This window comes from Delphinus delphis, chromosome 20, assembly GCF_949987515.2.
Source record: "Delphinus delphis chromosome 20, mDelDel1.2, whole genome shotgun sequence".
NCBI lineage: Eukaryota > Metazoa > Chordata > Mammalia > Artiodactyla > Delphinidae > Delphinus > Delphinus delphis.
In genome coordinates, this window is record NC_082702.1 from 3,929,672 (window position 1) to 3,952,192 (window position 22,521).

Here is a 22,521-nt window from a genome sequence, read left to right on the forward strand (position 1 = left end):
TCAGTGTCAGAGCAGACGGGGGTCGTGAGTGGGCACATCAGTCATCCATCCTGACTGTGGGGTCTGACACCTTCACCCTCTCATACTGGTTAGAAATTAACCAATATTGGGTCCCACCCATGTCCTGGCACCACTGAGCCCACAACCTGTCTGAAGAGTGGGGTCCAAACAACATGCTGAAGGCGAGGAAACTGAGGCTCAGAGACATAACTTCAGGGGTCAAGGCACACGGGGGGAGGATGACGAGGAATACTTAAATTAAATCAGCTTCGTCCCCCAAGTCAGAGCACTGACCCACTCTCTGTCCCATAAAAGTGAAGACAGGAGCATACAGTAAGGAGACAATGCCCAAGGATCAAGGGCCACCGAGCAGGCAGGAACGACTCAGGGGCTTCTTCCCAGGAAGGTGGGGTGGATGCTGTTTCAAGAAAAAGGGAGAAGTCCCTGAAGGGGGCTGAGACAGAAAGCAAACCCACACTCTGGGGCCAGGGGACCTGGCATGTTTCCTTCCTTATTGCCCCGAACTTCTCCTCTGTGCTCTTTGCCACACTGACCTCCACGGAGCTGTAGGCAGATGTTAAACGTGTGTCTCTGCTGATCTGAGCTCTGCGGTGCAGCAGGAACCTGCAACCTCCCTGAAGCATTGCCAGGGCCTGGGTGATTCCTGTCCATGGTGAGGACCCCACAGGGACCTGCTGATGGACCAGCTGAGGACGCGGAGGCTCTGAGAGGGAAAGACGTGCCTGGGTCACCCTTATATGGAAGGGGCGTCTCAGGAAGACACCGAGTCTGTCATGGGAATGAGAGCCAGGCTCCTGGGGAGGGGCAGTTCCCCTTCCTCTGGGGCTGCTGACGTGACAGCCCCGTGCCGCGGAGGACCAGCCTCCCAGTGGACACACCCTTGGGTCTCCGTCCTGAGGGCACCGTGGTCTCCTCCATCTGCACCGCCTGGACCACAGGAAGGAGACGCCATGACCCCCAGCCTCACGGCCCTGCTCTGCCTCGGTGAGATGGAGGAGGGGGAGGGGAAGCCCCAGCCAGGGACGGACCCCTCCCCACAGCCAGGCTGCTCTGTCAGGAGACCCCAGGACTCAGGAGGCTCACGAGTAGGAGAGGCGCTGCTCAGGATTCAGGGCGCACCTCTCACAGGGGTCTCTCTTCCAGGGCTGAGTGTGGGCCTGAGGACCCAGGAGCAGGCACGTGAGTCTGTCCCCAGGTGTCCCACCTCCCTCCTGATCATGGGGACAAGGGGCCACCCCCAGGCAATGGAGTGGGGAACAGCAGTTCTGGGCTGAAGGAGGGGGAGTCTGGGAGGTTGGCGGCTGAGAGCTGGGGACCTGGGGGTGAGGATGTCTTGTGACGCAACCTCTGATGTCCATCCAGGCACCCTCCCCAAACCCACCATCTGGGCTGAGCCAGGCTCTGTGATCCCCTGGGGGAGCCCCGTGACCATCTGGTGTCAGGGGACCTGGGTGGCCCCGGTGTTCCGTTTCCATAAAGAGGGAAGCTCACCTCCCTGGTACAGACAGGCCCCACTGGAGCACGCGGACAAGGGCAACTTCTTCTCCATCTCACACATGACACAGGACTACGCAGGGAGATATCACTGTTACTATCTCAGCCCCACTGGCTGGTCAGAGAGCAGTGACCCCCTGGAGATGGTGGTGACAGGTGAGAGGACACTCGGGGGTCCCAGCCTCAGGCTCTGCCCTCAGGAAGGGGGTCTGTTCTCAGGGGTTTGTCCCTCTCACAGCCCAGCCCTGGAGAAGGAAAGGGGCGTGTGAGCCCCATTTCACAAGCTCCCTCCTTCTCTCCTAGGGGCCCACAGGAAACCCACCCTCTCAGCCCTGCCGAGCCCTGTGGTGACCTCGGGAGGGAACGTGACCCTCCAGTGTCGCTCAAAGCAGGGACTGGACGGGTTCATTCTGACTAAGGAAGGAGAACCCAAGTCCTCCTGGACCCTGGATGCACAGCGAGGCCCCCGTGGGCAGACCCAGGCCCTGCTCCCCGTGGGTCGCGTGACCCCCAGCCACAGGTGGACGTTCAGATGCCACGGCTTTTACAGGGACACCCCCCAGGTGTGGTCGGCCCCCAGTGACCCCCTGGAGCTCCTGGTCCCAGGTGAGGCGGTCCCACCCTGGCCTCACGTACTTTTTGAGGCACGAGACAGATTATTAGATGCTTTTCTCCCAGGATTGTCCCAGATGAGAGGGTGGGGTGAGGGGGGAGCAGGGCGCACAGGACAGAGACACAGAGTGTGAGCGACAGTGAGGCCTGGGGACCAGGATGGGAGAAGGGGCTTCATGGGAGGAACCAGCCCCTACAGCCCAGGGCTGGTCTTCCCCCAGGTGTGTCTGGGAAGCCCTCCCTCCTGACCCTGCAGGGCCCTGTCGTGGCCTCTGGACAGAGCCTGACCCTCCAGTGTCGCTCTGACGTCGGCTATGACAGATTCGCTCTGTCCCAGGAGGGGAGACAGGCCCTCCCCCAGAGCCCTGGCCGGCAGCCCCAGGCTGGGCTCTCTCAGGCCGACTTCCCCCTGGGCCCGGTGACCAACACCCACGCGGGCCGGTACAGATGCTACGGTGGACACAACCTCTCCTCCGAGTGGTCGGCCCCCAGTGACCCCCTGGACATCCTGGTGGCAGGTGAGGAGCCAGCGGGTCAGTCAGGGACCCAGACTCTGCACAGGCCCTGCCGGGGGAGCCCCAGCTGGTGATGCTGGGACCAGGCGTGAGGGGTCCCCAGGGAGGGAGGGAGGGAGACAGAGAGACGGGGGTGGGCAGGGAGAGGGAGAGACTCGGAGAAAACAGAGACAGACAGAGATGAGGGGCCTCAGGGAGGCCCTGCTGAGTCGCAGTTCGGAACCAGGGGGCAGACAGCCCCTCACCCCCCTTCCTCTCTCTAGGTTCGTTCCCTGACACGCCCTCCCTCTCGGTGCAGCCAGGCCCCGTGGTGGCCTCAGGAGAGAACGTGACCCTGCTGTGTCAGTCAGGGAGCACAAAGGAAACTTTCCTTCTGTCCAAGGAGGGGGCAGCCCAGTCCCCACTGCGTCTTAGATCAAAGTACCGAGGTGGGCATTTCCAGGCCGAATTCTCCATGAGTCCCGTGACCTCAGCCCACAATGGGACCTACAGGTGCTACAGCTTACTCAGCAGTAACCCCTACCTGCTGTCACACGCCAGTGCCCCCCTGGAGCTCGCGGTCTCAGGTGAGGGGCCCCAGCCCTGTCCCCTCTGTGTCCCTGTTGTCAGCTCTGAAGGTGACCCCCTTTCTAGGATAGGAGTGAGGGGGGCTCCAAAGGAGAGTCAAGGGAGGGTGATCTGGAGGGGGTCCAGCCTGCAGAGGGACGGAGGGAAACCAGGCCCTCCCGTACCTGCTGCTTCTCACGTCCCGTCACCAGACTTCTCAGATAGGAGGAGGGGGAAAGCCAAGGGCAGCCCCAGAGCAGAGACAGCACCAGAGTGTGAGCAGAGGGGGGATCCCAGGGAAGCCGCAGCCCCTCACCCAACTACAGGCGTTTTCCCAGGATCCTCTGGGGACACCACCACCCACACACAGGGCCCAATTCAAGAGCTGGTGAGCCACTGGGGCCTCTGCCCAATATGTGGACACCTGGCCCCAGGCCTGTCCCTTGAGGTCCTCAGCTGCTCTAAATCCTGACCCAATCTCAGCACAGCTTGTGTCCCAGGGGGGGCTGGGAGTCAGGTAGAGATGCTGGAGTGACCACAGGCACCAGGAGCTGTGAGGCTGGTGGATGAAGGGTGGGGGTCATGGAGAGGGAATGACCCCTCGGGGCCCATCCTGGGGGAGGAGCAGTGGGCTGACGTGGGGAGAAGCAGCTCCCAACCCTAACCTCCTGTCCTGACCCCCAGGAGGCTCTGAAGTTGCGGTCCTTCCCCCCACGGAGCCAGGCCCGCAGACGGGTGAGTGAGGGTCTGTGGGACATGGTGTTGGGCCCAGGGGGGCAGGGCTCAGTTATGGCCTTACTTCACGCACCTCTGGCGACAATGACTTGGACCCCCTTCCCCTGCCTGGGCCTCAGTTTCTCCAAGTGTAAAGGCAAAGAATCGTGGCCCGGAGCTTAGATTTCCTTCAGTTCTGACTTCTGGCTCTGACCCCCCAGGAGAGGAGGCCTCACAGGGAGGCCCCTGAGGATGTGACTGTATGGGGGCCTGTCCCCAGTGCCGCAGTGGTGGTGGCATTGTACGGGGAGCGGGAGGGAAAGATGAAGAGTCCACCGCACACAGCCGGCCCCTCCCCCAGTCCCTGCTGTGGTGGGGGAGGGGAGGGTAACAAGGAAGGACCCTCGGCTCCAGATGAGACCCTCGGACTGGCCCCCCTGCAGATGAGAAGCCCCCAGAGCACAAAGCTGGTGTCCACCTTGGGCGGGGCGCGGCAGGAGGACAGCTCAGGGAGCCCACAGCCCTGGGTTCCAATCCCAGCTCTACCACCTCCAGACTGGGTCACCTGGGGTTGGTGAATTCCCTCTCTGTGCCTCAGTTTCCTCATCTGTAAAATGGGTGGGGTGGGTTAGAGGAGATGAATGCACAGACCCCAGCACGAGCCTGCACACAGTAGGCGCTCAATTAAATGGCATCTTGGGCTCATGCATGACGTCACTCAATTAAATGGCATCTTGGGCTCATGCATGACGTCACTCATGCATGACGTCACTGGCGTCATGCATGACGTCATTGTGGGACCTCAACCCACAATGGGACCTACAGGTGCTACAGCTCACTCAGCAGTAACCCCTACCTGCTGTCACACGCCAGTGCCCCCCTGGAGCTCGCAGTCTCAGGTGAGGGACCTTGACCCTGTCCTCTCTGACTCAGTCAGCTCAGGGCTCTGTCCCCAGAAATGTCTGAGGTAGTAATGAATGAGGGGACACAGTGGGCCTCCAGAGAGGAGGACATTCAATGGCCCCTGACTCCAAAGTCTCATCACTGGATCCTGGGTCCTCAGCTGTTGAACCAGTGGGAATTCCCAGAAGTAGGAGAATAAGATTATAGGGTTCAATCTCAGACTGAACACAGAACACACAGCACTCAATTATTTCTGTCTTAAGAGACCACTTTTCTCACTGATCCTGAGCACCGGGGTCACAGCCAACTCTGTTCCAAAGTGATTCCAAAGCAGGTTCTGAATTCAAAGAACACATGGCGGCTGAGAGAATCCAATGAGGAGAGCAGAGGGAACCTGGCATATTAGAGGAAGGGTTCATTAAGGAACTGTGTAGAAGCTGTAATATGAGAATTGGAGGCATTGAGGACACAGAACCCAGGAGAAGGGCTCGTGTCTCCCCAACTCCTCACTCACAACCTCACTTTACAATTCTCATGAGCAGCTGACACCATCCACCCGCCACAAAACAAGTCAGATCCCACGGGTGATGAAATCACTCAGATATGGGGCTGGGCTCCGAGGGTCATGTCCTGTCAAGGAGAGGCAGGTTCCCTGGGTGGACATCCTGGAGTCTAGGGTGACTGGGATCTGCTCTGACCGTGTGATCTCTTGTTCAGAATCCCTACCCTCACACCCGCAAGACTACACAGTGGAGAACCTCATCCGGATGGGCATGGCCGGCTCAGTCCTGCTGGGCCTCGGGATCCTGCTCTTTCAGGCTCAACACGGCCACGGAGGAGCCCAAGATGCAGCCAGGAGCTGAACACAAGAGGGGACCGTGCACCGTCCCGAGTGGTGGAGCCCTGTCACGACCTTATGTGCCCAGGAGGTTCTGGAAGAGAATCTGCAGCACGTGTTGTGTGAACTGTCTGACCAGGGAGGGAGAGACGTGGTGTGGGTGCAGGAGAAGGCCCGGGAGTCCCTGTGGAGGACTGGGCCTCGGATAACCATGGTGCCTACCCTCCCCACCAGTGATGACTCTCCCTGACTGCCCCGTCCACTCTCACCCCTGTGACGTGAGGCACATCCCACATGGCAGGTCTGTGTCCACACCTTACACACCTTCATGCTCTGGCCCACTTTCATGTAACATATTTGGGTTTTTTTAAATTTCCACATTGGCTGCTGTGTGTTATTGACCTCCATTCCTTCAGTCAGAAACAGAATGTCGTTTAAGTAACTGAATAAATGGGTGAACTTGGGGTCCTGTTTCGAACAGATAAATCCAAAACTCTTCCCTAACTCTCTCTGGACCCCTCAAGCCCTTCTCTCCTTGTCAGATGACACCGGGTATAGTTTCTCCAGAAACACCATTAGTGTGAAGGAACACCGTGGCGTTTGAAGTGACAGCCAGCTGCTGTGCTGGTAAGCGGGCTTAGGAATTTATCATTGTGTAAAAAGCCCAGATGTGTGGCATTTGTCTCTTTCTTCAGTGTAAATCCTCTCTTCGGGCTTCCCTGGTGGCGCAGTGGTTGAGAGTCCGCCTGCCGATGCAGGGGACACGGGTTCGTGCCCCGGTCTGGGAAGATCCAACATGCCGCGGAGCGGCTGGGCCCGTGAGCCATGGCCGCTGAGCCTGCGCGTCCGGAGCCTGTGCTCCACAACGGGAGAGGCCACTGCAGTGAGAGGCCCGCGTACCACAAAAAAAAAAAAAAAAAACCTCTCTTCGTGCCCAATCTGACCCAGCTGGGGCACAGCTCAGTGATGACCCCGATACACACAGACATGTCCTTTATATAAAGCATCGCGAGTAGATCGTTTCCACTCAGCTTTATGCCCTGGTTTCCATGAAATGATCCTAGTCCTAGGCCTTTGCATCCTAGTCCGTCCCCATGAGAGGCAAAAGAGAAAACAATGGAAATATCAGTTGTGGGAGAAAACACTGAGCACTTTAAGTCCCAGTACATTACTGGTAGGTGTACTAACTGCCTCAGTCAATTTGGGGAGTAAATAACAATTATCGGTTAAAAGGAGAGACACACAGCTCTGACCCACAGTTACATAACTTAGGGAAAAGGTGGACAAAACCATGAGTATACATTCAGGAGAACTGTGACAGAGGGGTCGTTCACATTAGACAAAATCATAGAAACAGATCTCACCAAAAACGAATGGACTGTTATACATATGCAACCGAATTTTATATGACAGAAAAATACACAAAGGTAAACGGCTACAATAATACAGATCAATTTTCAAGCCTGATGGTCAGTAAGTAAAGAAAAACTATAAGAGTGTACTTCATTACATCAAATTCAAAAGCAGACAATGTGGGACCCAACTAAACAAAATAAGAATTTAAAGAGGAAAAATAACAATTGATACCAGAGAAATACAAAAACTCATGAGAATACGATAAACAATTCTTTGCTAACAAACTGGACAACCTAGAAGAAATGGACACGTTGTAGGAACATACAGCCCACCACAACTGAATCGAGGAGAAATAGTTAACTTTGAATAGACTGATCACTACGACTGAAATAGAATCTGGCATTGACATATACACACTACCAAATGTAAAACAGATAGCTAGTGGGAAGCAGCCGCATAGCACAGGGAGATCAGCTCGGTGCTCTGTGACCACCTAGAGGGCTGGGATAGGGAGGGTGGGAGGGAGACGCAAGAGGGAGGAGATACGGGGATATATGTATATGCATAGCTGATTCACTTTGTTATACAGCAGAAACTAACACACCACCGTAAAGCAATTATACTCCAATAAAGATGTTAAAACAAACAAAAAAACCTCCCTGCAAACAAACACCCAGGACTGGATGACCTCATGAGAGAATTCTGCCAAACATAAAAAGAAGATCTTACGCTGAGCCTTCTCAAACACTTCCAAAATACTAAGAGGAGGAAACAGTCCCAAAGGCATCGTCTGAAGCCACAATCACCCTGATACCCAAAACCAGACAAAGACACTGCCAAAAAGGAAAATTACAGACCAATATTTCTGATGAATATAGATGCAAAAATGCTTAACAAAGTATTAGCAAACCGAATCCAACAACACATAAAAAGAATCACACACCATGATCAAGTTGGATTCATGCCAGGGTCACAAGGCTGGTTCAACATACACAGATCAATCAGTGTCATACAACAGATCAACAAAAGAAAAGACAAAACCGATTCCGCACTAGGAACTCCAGTTGGAAGAGCCAGGTGCGAGGCCTCTGCACGTGGCCCCCTGGGAGCAAGTGAAACCAGACTAAACACAAAGGAAAAAAGAAAAAGCCATCGCAGAGCTCTGACTATTTTCAAGGCTACTGTTTTCCTCTGTGAAACACACTGCCTTTGGGGCAAAACAAGGAAGAAGCTGGTGATTCTCAGGTGCAGCACAGAAGGACAGCCACTGCAGGCCAGCCTCCCCAACTCTGAAGGCACTCCAGCCGTGTGGCTGACAGGGTCTTGGTGCTCCAGCCGGGTGTCAGGCCTGAGCCTCTGAGGTGGGAGAGCTGAGTTCAGAGACCACCAGAGACCTCCTGGCCCCATGAAATATCGATCGGTGAGAGCTCTCCAACAGATCTCCGTCTCAACGCTAAGACACAGCTCCCCTCAACGACCAGCAAGCTACAGTGCTGGACACCCCATGCCAAACAACTAGCAAGACAGGAACACAACCTCACCCATTAGCAGAGAGGCTGCCTAACATCATACTAAGCTCACAGACACCCCAAAACACACCACCAGACATGGTCCTGCCCACCAGGAAGACAAGATCCAGCCTCATCCACCAGAACACAGGCACCAGTCCCCTCTACCAGGAAGCCTACACAACCCACTTACCAACCTTACCCACTGGGGGCAGACACCAAAAACAATGGGAACTATGAACCTTCAGCCTGCAAAAAGGAGACCCCCAACACAGTAAGTTAAGCAAAATGAGAACACAGAGAAATACACAGTAGATGAAAGAGCAAGGTAAAAACCCACCAGACCAAACAAATGAAGAGGAAATAGGCAGTCTACCTGAAAAAGAATTCAGAGTAATGATAGTCAAGATGATCCCAAATCTTGGAAATAGAATGGAGAAAATACAAGAAACGTTTAACAAGGATCCAGTAGAACTAAAAAGCAAACAAACAATGATAAACAACACAATAAATGAAATTTAAAATTCTCTAGAAGGAATCAAGAGCAGAATAACTGAGGCAGAAGAATGGATAACTGATCTGGAAAATAAAATAGTGGAAATAACTACTGCAGAGCAGAATAAAGAAAAAAGAATGAAAAGAATTGAGGACAGTCTCAGAGACCTCTGGGACAACATTAAACGTACCAACATTCAAATTATAGGAATCCCAGAAGAAGAAGCGAAAAAGAAAGGGACTCAGAAAATATGTGAAGAGATTATAGTTGAAAACTTCCCTAATATGGGAAAGGAAATAGTCAATCAAGTCCACGAAGCACAGAGAGTCCCATACAGGATAAATCCAAGGAGAATCATGCCAAGACACGTATTATTCAAACTATCAAAAATTAAATACAAAGAAAAATACTAAAAGCAGCAATGGAAAAGCAACAAATAACATACAAGGGAATCCCCATAAGGTTAACAGCTGATCTTTCAGCAGAACTCTGCAGGCCAGAAGGGAGTGGCAGGACATATTTAAAGTGATGAAAGGGAAAAACTTACAACCAAGATTACTCTACCCAGCAAGGACCTCATTCAGATTTGACAGAGAAATTAAAACTTTTACAGACAAGCAAAAGCTAAGAGAACTCAGCACCACCAAACCAGCTTCACAACAAATGCTAAAGGAACGTCTCTAGGCAGGAAACACAAGAGAAGGAAAAGACCTATAATAACAAACCCAAAACAATTAAGAAAATGGTAATAGGAACATACATATCGAATATTACCTTAAATGTAAATGGATTAAATGCTCCAACCAAAAGACACAGACTGGCTGAATGGATACAAAAACAAGACCCATATATGCTATCTACAAGAGACCCACTTCAGACCTAAGGACACAAACAGATGAAAGTGACGGGATGGAAAAAGATATTCCATGCAAATGGAAATCAAAAGCAAGCTGGAGTAGCAATTCTCATATCAGACAAAACAGACTCTAAAACAAAGACTATTACAAGAGACAAAGAAGGACACTACATAATGATCAACGGATCAATCCAAGAAGAAGATATAACAATTATAAATACTTATGCACCCAACACAGGAGCACCTCCATACATAAGGCAAATATTAACAGCCATAAAAGGGGAAAGCGACAATAACACAATAATAGCAGGGGACTTTAACACCCCACTTTCGCCAACGGACAGATCAACCAAAATGAAAATAAATAAGGAAACACAAGCTTTAAATGATACAGTAAACAAGATGGACTTAATTGATATTTATAGGACATTCCATCCAAAAACAACAGAATATACTTTCTTCTCAAGTGCTCATGGAACATTATCCAGGATAGGTCATATCTTGGGTCACAAATCAAGCCTTGGTAAATTTAAGAAAATTGAAATTGTATCAGGTATCTTTTCCGACCACAACACTATGAGACTAGATATCAATTACAGGAAAAAAACTGTAAAAAAATACAAACACATGGAGGCTAAACAATACACTACTAAATAACCAAGAGATCACTGAGGAAATCAAAAAACACCTAGAGACAAATGACAATGAAAACACGATGGCCCAAAACCTATGGGATGCGGCAAAAGCAGTTCTAAGAGGGAAGTTTATAGCAGTAAAATCCTACCTCAAGAAACAAGAAAAATCTCAAATAAAAACCCTATCCTTACACCTAAAGCAATTAGAGAATGAAGAACAAAAACAACCCAAAGTTAGCAGAAGGAAAAAAATCATAAAGATCAGATCAGAAATAAATGAAAAAGGAATGAAGGAAATAATAGCAAAGATCAATAAAACTAAAAGCTAGTTCTTTGAGAAGATAAACAAAATTGATAAACCATTAGCCAGACTCATCAAGGAACAAAGGGAGAAGACTCAAATCAATAGAAGTAGAAATGAAAAGGAGAAGGAACAACTGACACCACAGAAATACAAAGGATCATGAGAGATTACTACAAGCAACTCCATGCCAATAAAATGGACAACCTGGAAGAAATGGACAATTTCTTATAAAAGCACAACCTTCCGAGACTGAACCAGGAAGAGACAGAAAATATAAACAGATCAATCACAGGCACTGAAATTGAAACTGTGATTTAAAATCTTCCAATAAACAAAAGCCCAGGACCAGATGGCTTCACAGGCAAATTCTATCAAACATTTAGAGCAGACTCAACACCTATCCTTCTCAAACTCTTCCAAAATATAGCAGAGGGAGGAACAATCCCAAACTCATTCTATGAGGTCACCATCACCCTGATGTCACAAAAGAAGCAAACTACAGACCAGTATCATTGATGAACATAGATGCAAAAATCCTCAACAAAGTACTAGCAAACAGAATCCAACAGCACATTTAAAGGATCATTCACCACGATCAAGTGGGGTTTATCCCAGGAATGCAAGGATTCTTCAATATACGCAAATCAATCAATGTGATATACGATATTAACAAATTGAAGGATAAAAACCATATGATAATCTCAATAAATTCAGAAAGAGCTTTTGACAAAATTCAACACCCATTTATGATAAGAACTCTCCAGAAAGTAGCCATAGAGGGAACTTACCTCAACATAAGAAAGGCCATATATGACAAACCCACAGCCAACATCATTCTCAATGATGAAAAACTGAAATCATTTCCACTAAGATCAGGAACGAGACAAGGCTGCCCACTCTCACCACTATTATTCAACATAGGTTTGCAAGTTTTAGCCACAGCAATCAGAGAAGAAAAAGAAATAAAACAAATCCAAATCGGAAAAGAAGTAAAGCTGTCACTGTTTGCAAATGACATGATAATATACATAGAGAATCCTAAAGATGCTACCAGAAAAGTACTAGAGCTAATCAATGAATTTGGTAAAGTAGCAGGAGACAAAATTAATGCACAGAAATCTCTTGCATTCCTATACACTCATGATGAAACATCTGAAAGAGAAATTAAGGAAACATTCCCATTTACCATTACAACAAAAAGAATAAAATACCTGAGAGTGAACCTACCTAAGGAGACAAAAGACCTGTATGCAGACAACTATAAGACACTGATGAAATAGATTAAAGATGATACAAACAGATGGAGAGACATACCATATTCTTGGATTGGAAGAATCAACATTGATAATGACTATACTACCCAAAGCAATCGACAGATTCAATGCAATTCCTATTAAACTACCAATGGCATTTTTCACAGAACTAGAACAAAAAATTTCACAATTTGTATGAAAAACAAAAGACACTGAAGAGCCAAAGCAGTCTTGAGAAAGAAAAACGGAGCTGGAGGAATCGGACTCCTTGACTTCAGACTATACTACAAAGCTACAGTAATCCACACAGTATGGTACTGGCACAAAAACAGAAATATACATCAATGGAACAGGATAGAAAGCCCAGAGATAAACCCACACACATATGGTCACCTTATCTTTGATAAAGGAGGCAAGCCTATATAATGGAGAAAAGACAGCCTCTTCAATAAGTGGTGCTGGGAAAACTGGACAGCTACATGTAAAAGAATGAAATTAGAACACTTCCTAACACCATACACAAAAATAAACTCAGGATGGATTAAAGTCCTAAATGTAAGGCCAGATACTATAAAACTCTTAGAGGAAAACACAGGCAGAACACTCTATGACATAAATCACAGCAAGATCCTTTTTGACCCACCTCCTACAGAAATGGAAATAAAAACAAAAATTAACAAATGGGACCTAGTGAAACTTAAAAGCTTTTGCACAGCAAAGGAAACCATAAACAAGAGAAAAAGACAACCCTCAGAATGGGAGAAAATATTTGCAAATGAAGCAACTGACAAAGGATTAATCTCCAAAATATATAAGCAGCTCATGCAGCTCAATATCAAAAAAACAAACAATCCAATCCAAAAAAGGGCAGAAGACCTAAACAGACATTTCTCCAAAGAAGACATACAGGTTGCCAACAAACACAGGAAAGGATGCTCAACATCACTAATCATCAGAGGAATGTAAATCAAAACTACAATGAGGTATCACCTCACACCAGTCACAATGGCCATCATCAAAAAATCTACAAACAATAAATGCTGGAGACGGTGTGGAGAGAAGGGAACCCTCTCGCACTGTTGGTGGGAATGTAAATTGATACAGCCACTATGGAGAACAGTATGGAGGTTCCTTAAAAAACTAAAAGTAGAACTACCATATGTCCCAACTATCCCACTACTGGGCATATACCCTGAGAAAACCATAATTCAAAAAGAGTCATGTACCACAATGTTCACTGCAGCACTACTTACAATAGCCAGGACATGGACGCAACCTAAGTGTCCATCGACAAATGAGTGGATAAAGAAGATGTGGCACATATATACAATGGAATATTACTCAGCTATAAAAAGAAACGAAATTCAGTTATTTGTAATGAGGTAGATGGACCTAGAATCTGTCATACAGAGTGAAGTAAGTCAGAAAGACAAAAACAAATACCATATGCTAACACATATATATGGAATGTAAAAAAAAAAAGGTTCTGAAGAACCTAGGGGCAGGACAGGAATAAAGACGCAGACGTAGAGAATGGACTTGAGGACACGGGGAGGGGGTAGGGTAAGCTGAGACTAAGCGAGAGGGTGGCATTGACATATCTACACTACCAAATGTAAAATAGATGGCTAGTGGGAAGCAGCCTCATAGCACAGGGACATCAGTTCATGCTTTGTGACCACATAGAGGGCCGAGATAGGGAGGGTGGGAGGGAGACGCAAGAGGGAGGGGATATGGGGATATACGTATACACATAGCTGATTCACTTTGTTATACAGGAGCAACTAACACAACAGTGTAAAGCAATTATACTCCAGTAAAGATGTTGAAAAAAAAAAAAACACAAAACCACATGATCATCTCAATAGATGCAGAAAAAACATTTCATAAAATTCAACACCCATTCATGATAAACACTCACCAAAGTGAGTACAAAGGCGACATATCTCAACATAATAAAAGCTATTTATGACAAACCCACAGCCAACATAATACTCAATGGTGAAAAGCTGAAAGCCTTCCAGCTGAATTGTGGAACAAGACAAGGATGCCCACTCTCACCACTTCTGTCCAACATAGTTTTGCAAGTCCTAGCCACAGCAATCAGACAAGGAAAAAGAAAAAGGTATTCAAATTGGAAGCAAAGAGGTGAAAGTGTCATTGCATGCAGATGGCATGATACTCCATATAGAAAACCCTAAAGACTCCACACAACAACTATTAGAACTGATAAGTTAATTCAGCAAGGTAGCAGGATACAAGATTAACACAGAGACATCTGTTGCTTTTCATTCCACTAACAGTGAAATATCAGAAAAAATGTAAAATATCAATCTCTTAAAATTGCATCAAAAATAAAATACCTAGGAGTAAACCTGATGAAGGAGATGAAAGACATATACTTTGAGAACTATAAAACATTGATAAAGGAAACTGAAGATAATTCAAAGAAATGCAAAGATATCCCACGCTCTCAGATTGGAATAATTGATACAGGTAAAATGGCCATACTACCCAAAGCAATCTACAGATTTCACACAATACCTATCAAATTACCCATGACATTTTTCACAGAACTAGAACAAATAATCCTAAAATTTATATGGAACCACAAAAGACCCAGAATTGCAAAAACAATCCTGAGGAAAAAGAACAAACCTGGGGGCATAACCCTCCCAGACTTCAGACAATACTACAAAGCTACAGTAAACAAAAGAGAATGATATTGGCATAAAAACAGACCCAAGGATCAATGGAACAGATGTGAGAGCCCAGAAGTAAACCCATACACCTATGGTCAATTTTAGTATTCGACAAAGGAGGCAAGAATATACAATGGAGAAAAGACAGTCTCTGCAACAAGTGGTGCTAGGCAAACCGGACAGCTGCGTGTAAAAGAATGAACTTAGAACATTCTCTAACACCATATACAAAAAAAAATTCAAAATCAATTAAAGGCCTAAATGTAAGACCAGATACTATAAAACTCCTAGGGAAAAACATAGGCACAATACTCTTTGACATAAATCACAGCAATATTTTTTTTGGATCCGTCTCTTTAGAGTAATGGAAATAAAAAATATATATAAACAAATGGGGTCTAATTAAACTTAAAAGCTTTTGCCCAGCAAAGGAGACTGTAAACGAAATGAAAACACAGCCTACTCACTGAGAGAAGTATCTGCAAACGATGGGACCAACAAGGGATTACTTTCCAAAATATACAAACAGCTCACGGAGGTGAATATCAAAAAACAAACTACCAAGTTTAAAATGGACAGAAGACCTAAACAGACATTTCTCCAGAAGACATACAGATGGCCAACAGGTACATAAAAAGACGGTCTACATCACTAATTATTAGAGAAATGCAAACCAAAACCACAGTGAGGTTATCACCTCTACCGGTCAGAATGGCCATCATCAAAAAGTCTACCAATAATAAATGCTGGAGAATGTGTGGCGAAAAGGGAACCCTCCTACACTGTTGGTGGGAATATAAATTGGTGCAGCCACTATGGAGAACAGTATGGAGGTTTTTTAAAAAACTAAAAATAGGGCTTCCCTGGTGGTGCAGTGGTTCAGAATCTGCCTGCCAATGTAGGGGACACGGGTTTGAGCACTGGTCCTGGAAGATTCCACAGGCCGCGAAGCAACTAAGCCTATGAGCCACAACTACTGAGCCTGAGCTCTAGAGCCCGCGAGCCACAACTACTGAAGCCCGCGCGCCTAGAGCCCGAGCTGCGCAACAAGAGAAACCACCGCAATGAAGAGTAGTCCCGCTCGCCGCAACTAGAGAAAGTCCGCAGGGAGCAACGAAGACCCAACGCAGCCATAGATAAATAAATAAATTTATTAAAAAAAAAAAAAAAGAGTTACTGTCTGGGGGACAAGAGGTGGGGAGGAGCAGAAACGACTCAGAGGTCTGGATGGAGAGGAATGACCAGAAGGTGCTGCTGTGGATAGAAACAAGGAAGTCAGAGAGGAAGGGTCTGTGAGAAACAAAACCGCGTTCCCAGTGCAGGAGGCAGGTGGTGGTTCCTCTGTGTGTCAGTTGACAGGATTAGAAATATCCCCCCGAGCCTCCTTCTCCCCTGGGGTCATCCGTTCTGTGACAGCCCCACCGGCTCCGCTAGACAAGCAAGGCAGACAGTGGAGGAGCCCTCAGTGCTTCACCCGCTTCCACCTCACATTCAATGAACCCATCCAACAGCCCTGGCCCAAAGCCCCGCGAATCCATGACCCTGGTCCAGCACCACAGTCAAGCTCGGCGGCAGACTCAGGACTGGTCGCTGCAACCCAGCACCTCCTTCCTGGCTCTTCCACCCCAGGGCCTCACTCCCAGCTGAGGAATTTGATTCTCATGGCCCCAACCTGATCTACTGCAGGACCCTCCCCTAAAAATAATTCTTCCAGGGTCTCCACCTGCCTTCAAGTAAATTCCAAGTATCTCCACATGACATTCCCTGAGGCTGACGATCAGAAGGGGCTGACCTCTCAGGACCAGCGAAGCTAACTCCTACCTCAAAGCAAGCTCCTCCCAGTTAACCACCTCCCCTCCCCAGACGCACACCTTAGTTCTCACCACACTTGTGTCTTCTCAAGGGGTCATCTTTGAGCCGATTATGAAAACCACAGACCCCTTTCCAAACCACCTAGAAGTCTTCCTGATTCATCCCACTCAACTGCGAATGTATTTTGTTGTAGGATTTCTGGAAGCGTTACAGAAGAAAACCTCATCAACCACTTAGATACTGACCCACTCATCACCTAGTGGTCAAATGGTGCTGGAGCTCTATCACTGTTTATTACCACCACAGTCCTCCACAGTCCAATCCCTGCGGAGCGGCGACCATCTCAGCCCAGCTGTGTGTTCATACCTTCCTTTCCGGAAAATTACCCTCTTGTCTCAAGCATAAAATCCAGGCACACTTGCAGGGTGCACTAGACCCTGTAGGACCAGGGCCCAGCATCCCCTGAACTCCAGTGCTCAGAACAGCTCCCCCTCTTCCCGGCCCAGGGTGCCGGCCCCTCACCACTCCTGTGCTAACCTCTATCAGCTTGGGTCTCTCCTTCTCCAGAAAGTCCCCGCACTTCCATCACAAGCTTGCTGGGCTTCCACCTGTCACTGTGCCTCACTGTTTTTCTCCTTCTGTACAACTGAACAAAACTAGACCCAAATTATTTATTGTCTAAATAGGTATTGTCTGGTGTCATCATCAGAGCTCCATGAGTCCAGGGAAAGAACCGGTCACCGTCACCAATGAATCTCATGTCTGGATATAGTAACTGCTCAATAAACGTTGGAAGGAAGGAACAAATTTTGCATTTTCAGCATCTCGGGAAAGGGAAGGGGCTTCTCCAAGGTCACACAGGTTCTATGAAAACCAAAATCAGAACTGGAACCAAGCAGTGCGCTGGGCGGTGCCACGCAGGTGTCTCTTGCTTCCACAGTGTTTGGACTGAACAGACCCAAGGGCGCCCCTTCCTCCAGACTCGGACCACCCTCCAACCTTTTTTCCAGTCACAACCTTGGAATCACCCACTCAGCTCTCCTCGCCCTCCGGGACCAGCCAACACCATTTTCTGAGCTTAGCTCCTTACTGCCGACCAAGCAGGAGCTCCCAGATTCGTCACAATTCCTCCGCCAGGTGGAGGCCGCAGTCACCCGCCTGGTAACGTGCGTCTGCCGCTCTCCCACACCTACCTGTCTCTGCGCTTCTCTTCCCACACGACGCAGCAGCTCGCGAGGGCGTGACACATCGTTTCGCGAACGGGCCGAGGAGAAGCCGGAGGGCCCGAGCTCACTGGAAAAGGCAAAAGCAGCGCTGTGGCCGCGCCCTCTTCCAGGACGTGCCGAAGCCGTCCCAGGAGCGTGGGGAAAGCCCAGGACGCCGTGGAAGCCGCCCGGCTGACGGAGAAGAACCTGCGCCAGGCCCTGTGGGTCCACAGGCCCTGGGCTCTGCCCGCGCAGACTCCACCTCTGGACTTCCTGGAGCCACTTCCTGGATGAGCAGGTGAAGCTCATCAAGAAGATGGGCGACCGCCTGAGCAACCTCCGCAGGCTGCTCGGCCCCCAGGCTGGGCTGGGCGAGTGTCTCTTCCAAAGGCTCAGCCTCAGGCACCACTAGGAGCCCCTGGAGCCCAGCGGCCTGTGAGGAGCCCCTCCGGGCTCAGGGCTTCTGCCTGCAGCCTGTCCCTGCAGCCACTGGGCAGCTTGTTAACCGCCCTGGAGCCCTCTCCGCGCCCTGGGCGGAGCCAAAACTGGGCTGCTCCTAGGCCCTGCCCTGCATCCTCAACTTCCTGTCCCGGGACGAGTGTCACTCTCTGGCTTTGGGTTTGGCCCGAGGAGAGGCAGAGTGCGTGGGGTCTGGTGAGACCCACATGTGGTCTGGAAGGTCCCAGAGCCTGCTGTCTCCTGGGCCCCATCCTGCAGGTAGAGCAGCGTGAGGCCCTGGGGGGCTGTTCCTCTTTCTGAGAGGCTGCTATGAAGGAACCCGACGTGTCACACACAGCCTGCACCTTGTCAGCCCCCGCGTGTCTGTCTGTCCTGCTGGCTCTGTGGACTTTGTGAGACACCAGCACGGCTGGGGACCATGGGAGGCACAGCCACGACCCCGACCCTCACTGCCCTTCTCTGCCTCGGTGAGCTTTGGGGAAGGGAGCGGGGAGGGGGCCCCGCTCCTCCCAGGTCTGAAGCTGAGAGACCCCAGGTCTCAGGAGATCAGTGGGGGCAGAAACTGTGGGGGAGGAAGGATGTGCTCAGCCCCAGATCTGACCCCAGAACTCAGGGCCCAGACCAGGCCTGGAGCATCTATGATGTGTGCTGGGGGATGGGCGCTCACAGGGAACTCTCTCCCAGGGCTGAGTCAGGGCCCGTGGTAAGTGAGGCCCCCCAGACCTCCTGCTTCAACCCAACAACCCCCTGGTCACCTGGGGGGAACACAGCAGGTCTGAAATGATGCTGACCTGTCTGGGAGGGGCCTGGGAAATGACAGCTGGGGAAACTGACGGGAGAACGGCACCCCTAACTCTTCAGGTCTGATCCCTTTCCAGGGGTCCTCCCCAAACCCTCCATCTGGGCTGACCCAGGTGTCAGTCACCAAGGGAAGCCCTGTGATCATCTTGTCTCCGGGATCTCTGAGGGCTGATGTCTACCGTCTGTATAGAGAGAGGCCCTCTGGACTCTGGGAGGCTAAGGCCCCACAGGACTCCAGTAACAAGGCCAGTTTCCCCTTTGAATCCTCGAGCTCAAGCACTGCAGGGCAGTACCAGTGTGTCTATCACTGCAGGAAAGACAGGTCAGAGTGGAGTGACCCCCTGCCCCTGGTGGGGACAGGTAGCAGGGAGGACCCGGGTCCCCTCCCACTGCGGCAGCGTCCTTACAGGCAGAGGGAGCAGAGTGTGGGCTCAGGGGGACGGACGTCTCCCCTCACAGCCCACACCTGCGGTGAGCGGGCTGAAGGCCCCCCTTTAACCCAGCCCCTTGCCCTCCCTCTCAGCAGCCGCGCCCTGTGGCGGCCTCAGGAGGGGGCGTGTCCCTGGCAGCTCACAGTTTGCAGCGGGCACTCTGCACCTGCTGAAGGAGGGAGGCGCCGACCCGCCCGACGCCGGACATCGAGGACCCATGGGACGGGACAGGCCGTGTGCCCTGTGGGCCCCCTAAACTCCTCCCGTGGGGGAACCCGCGGATACTATGATTCTCCCAGCTCCCTGCACATGTGTGGTCACACCCCAGTCACCCTCTGCATCGCCAGGTCACAGGTGAGGGCCCCCAGCCCCATCGTTTCCTGGACCCCTGACCTGAGCCTTGTGCCCAGTGAGCCCTGGGGTGATGGGGGGTCAGGGGCAGTGGCCTCCCGGGGCAGAACCACTGGCGGGAGGCCTGGGAGGGACCAGGAGAGCTCTCACTGCAGCCCCAGTGAGCAGTGTGGGGTGTGCGTCCCCCTCGGTGCCACTGTCCCTTCTCTGCAGGGGTGTACAAGGAGCCCTCCGTCTCAGCCTAGCCGGGCTCTCTCGTGCTCCGTGGAGACAGGCTGATCGCCGGTGAGCAGCCCCTGTCCTGCCCCACATCCTGACTGTGCTGTCAGGGTGCTGGGCCCAGAGCCACCCCTGGTGGTGATGGGGTCCTGGGAGGGGTCCTAGAGCAGACACTGAGACAGGGCAGTGGTCCAGGGAGAGTGAGTGAGAAAAATGGAGCGGGTGCCAGGAGATAAGAGAGAGCCACACAGAGGGGCTGAGAGCAGCTGAGAGGGGGTCACAGACAGGGTCCCTGGAGAGAGGATGGTGGTCCCTCAGCTCAGGGTCAACGGTGTGTTGGGGGTGGCTCTGTACACATCACGACCTTCCTTGCCCCCAGGAATGTACAGGAAACCCTCCCTCTCAGCCCAGCTGTAGGCCTCAGAACCCTGCAGAGAGAACGTGACCCTGCAGTGTGGCTCTGAGGTCTGGTCCGATCCCCTCCATCTGTCCAAGGAGGGGTCACTCACTCCTTTCCAGCACCTTCGTCTGCAGAACACGGCTCCACCCTTTCAGAACAACTTCACCTTGAGTCCTGTGACCTCAGCCCACAGTGGGACCTACACGTGCTACAGCTCATTCAGCACCTCCCCCTCCCTGAGGTCACAGCCCAGCGACCCCTGGAGCTCCTGCTCTCAGGCGAGGAGCCCCCTCCCCATATCCATCGAGGAGCCAGACCCTCGGCTCACAGCCCTGTCCCAGGGGAGCTCTGAGCTGGAGGAGAAGAAGGGGGACACAGGGACGTCAGCCACAGGTGGCCCCACCCCACGGAGGGAGGGACAATACAGGGGGAGTCCCTCTCCCTCTACTCCACTCACCCCACCCCAGGGTCCAGGCAGTGCTAGGTGTGTGCAGAAGGGAGACAGAAGAGCGGAAGCTCTGAACTTTGAGGGAAGACGTGGAGCTAAGAACAACATGAGGATCCAGACACGCGCCACATCCTCCTTCTGTCCTTGTTCCAGGCAGCACTGGGGGCCTGCAGACTCTCACCCACATGCACGAACGCCATGTCTGCTGAGTAACAGAGTCCTTCCTCTTAGCGTAGAAGAGACACAGTCTCCCCAGTCCTGGGCTGAACTTCTGTTAACCCTTCCCCACTAAACCTTTACAGAAGGGTCGCTTCCCACTGGACCTGGGGCTGGGAGTGGAGATGAAGGAAGGAGGGGGCTTCATGTCTCAAGTATAACTGAGGTCACTGGTGCCTATTGGGTGGTCATAGTGAGACGAAATGCATGAAGGGGAAGATGCCCAGCTGAGAGAGGGAGAGAAGAGCAGGTGCCCTCCTCGCCTCTGTCTGGGTGCTGATTCCTAGGAGCACTTAGAGTCATCACGGCACCTATGGAATCAGCCCCACAATATGAAGGGCAGAGTGAAGGTGGCCTCTCATTTTCGGGTCAAGGAGGCGGTGGGATTCACTGGACAGCTACATGTAAGTCATCAAATTAGAACACTCCCTCACACCATATACAAAAATAAACTCAAAATGGTTTAAAGACCTAAATATAAGACATGACACTATAGGACTTCCCTGGTGGCGCAGTGGTTAAGAACCCGCCTGCCAATGCAGGAGACACGGGTTCGAGCCCTGGTCTGGGAAGATCCCACATGCCGTGGAGCAACTAAGCCCGTGCACCACAACTACTGAGCCCGTGCTCTAGAGCCCGCGAGCCACAACTACTGAGCCCGCGTGCCACAACTACTGAACCCACGCGCCTAAAGCCCGTGCTCTGCAACAGGAGAAGCCACTGCAATGAGAAGCCCACACACCACAGTGAAGAGCAGAGCCCGCTCGCTGCAACTAGAGAAAGTCCTTGCGCAGCAACGAAGACTCAACACAGCCAAAAATAAATAAATAAATAAATTTTAAAAAAAGACATGACACTATAAAACTCCTAGAAGAGAACATAGGCAAAACACTCTTTGATATAAATTGTACCAATATTTTCATAGCCTTATTTATTTTTTTGGCCGTCCCGCGCCTCTTGCAGGATATTACTTCCCCGACCAGGGCTTGAACCTGGGCCACGGCAGTGAAAGTGCTGAGTCCTAACCACTGGACCACTAGGGAACTCCCAACTGTACTAATATTTTCTTAAATCAGTCTCCCAAGGCAAAAGAAATAACAGCAAAATAAACAAATGGGGCATAATCAAACTTAAAAGCTTTTGCCCAGCAAAGGAAACCGTCAACAAAATGAAGACACAACATACGCAATGGGAGAAAATATAAGTAAACAATGCGACCAAAATATACAAACTGCTCATATGACTCAAAGTCAAAGAAATAGACAACCCAATCAAAAAATGGGCAGAAGAACTAAATAGACATTTTCCCAAAGACATACAGACAGCCAACAGGCACATGAAAAGATGCTCAACAACGTTAATTACTAGAGAAATGTAAAGCAAAACTACAGTGAGGTATCACCACGGTACAGTCACCAGGGCTAAC

General features: G+C 50.3%; 2 protein-coding genes and 1 pseudogene across 9 annotated transcripts in view; all 3 read left to right on the forward strand.

The window, feature by feature from the left end:
- Positions 1-22,521, forward strand: part of LOC132416835 (NACHT, LRR and PYD domains-containing protein 2) — a 1,001,898-nt gene that overhangs the window by 430,137 nt on the left and 549,240 nt on the right.
- On the forward strand, positions 491-5,674 carry LOC132416583 (leukocyte immunoglobulin-like receptor subfamily A member 6). 8 transcript variants are annotated; one of them, XM_059999994.1, is made up of 9 exons: positions 491-1,005; positions 1,165-1,200; positions 1,384-1,671; positions 1,819-2,121; positions 2,349-2,645; positions 2,906-3,208; positions 3,327-3,329; positions 5,345-5,392; positions 5,496-5,674. In XM_059999994.1, the coding sequence occupies exons 1-9, from the start codon at positions 759-761 to the stop codon at positions 5,666-5,668; spliced, it is 1,698 nt and encodes a 565-aa protein (XP_059855977.1). In that variant the 5' UTR covers positions 491-758; the 3' UTR covers positions 5,669-5,674. The 8 variants fall into 8 exon arrangements, with proteins under 8 accessions (XP_059855977.1, XP_059855980.1, XP_059855978.1 ...); XM_059999997.1 differs by having other exon boundaries at positions 5,532-5,674; XM_059999995.1 differs by lacking the exon at positions 1,165-1,200 and having other exon boundaries at positions 491-1,009; positions 1,352-1,671; positions 5,345-5,389; positions 5,523-5,674.
- On the forward strand, positions 16,290-20,783 carry LOC132416969 (leukocyte immunoglobulin-like receptor subfamily A member 1; annotated as a pseudogene).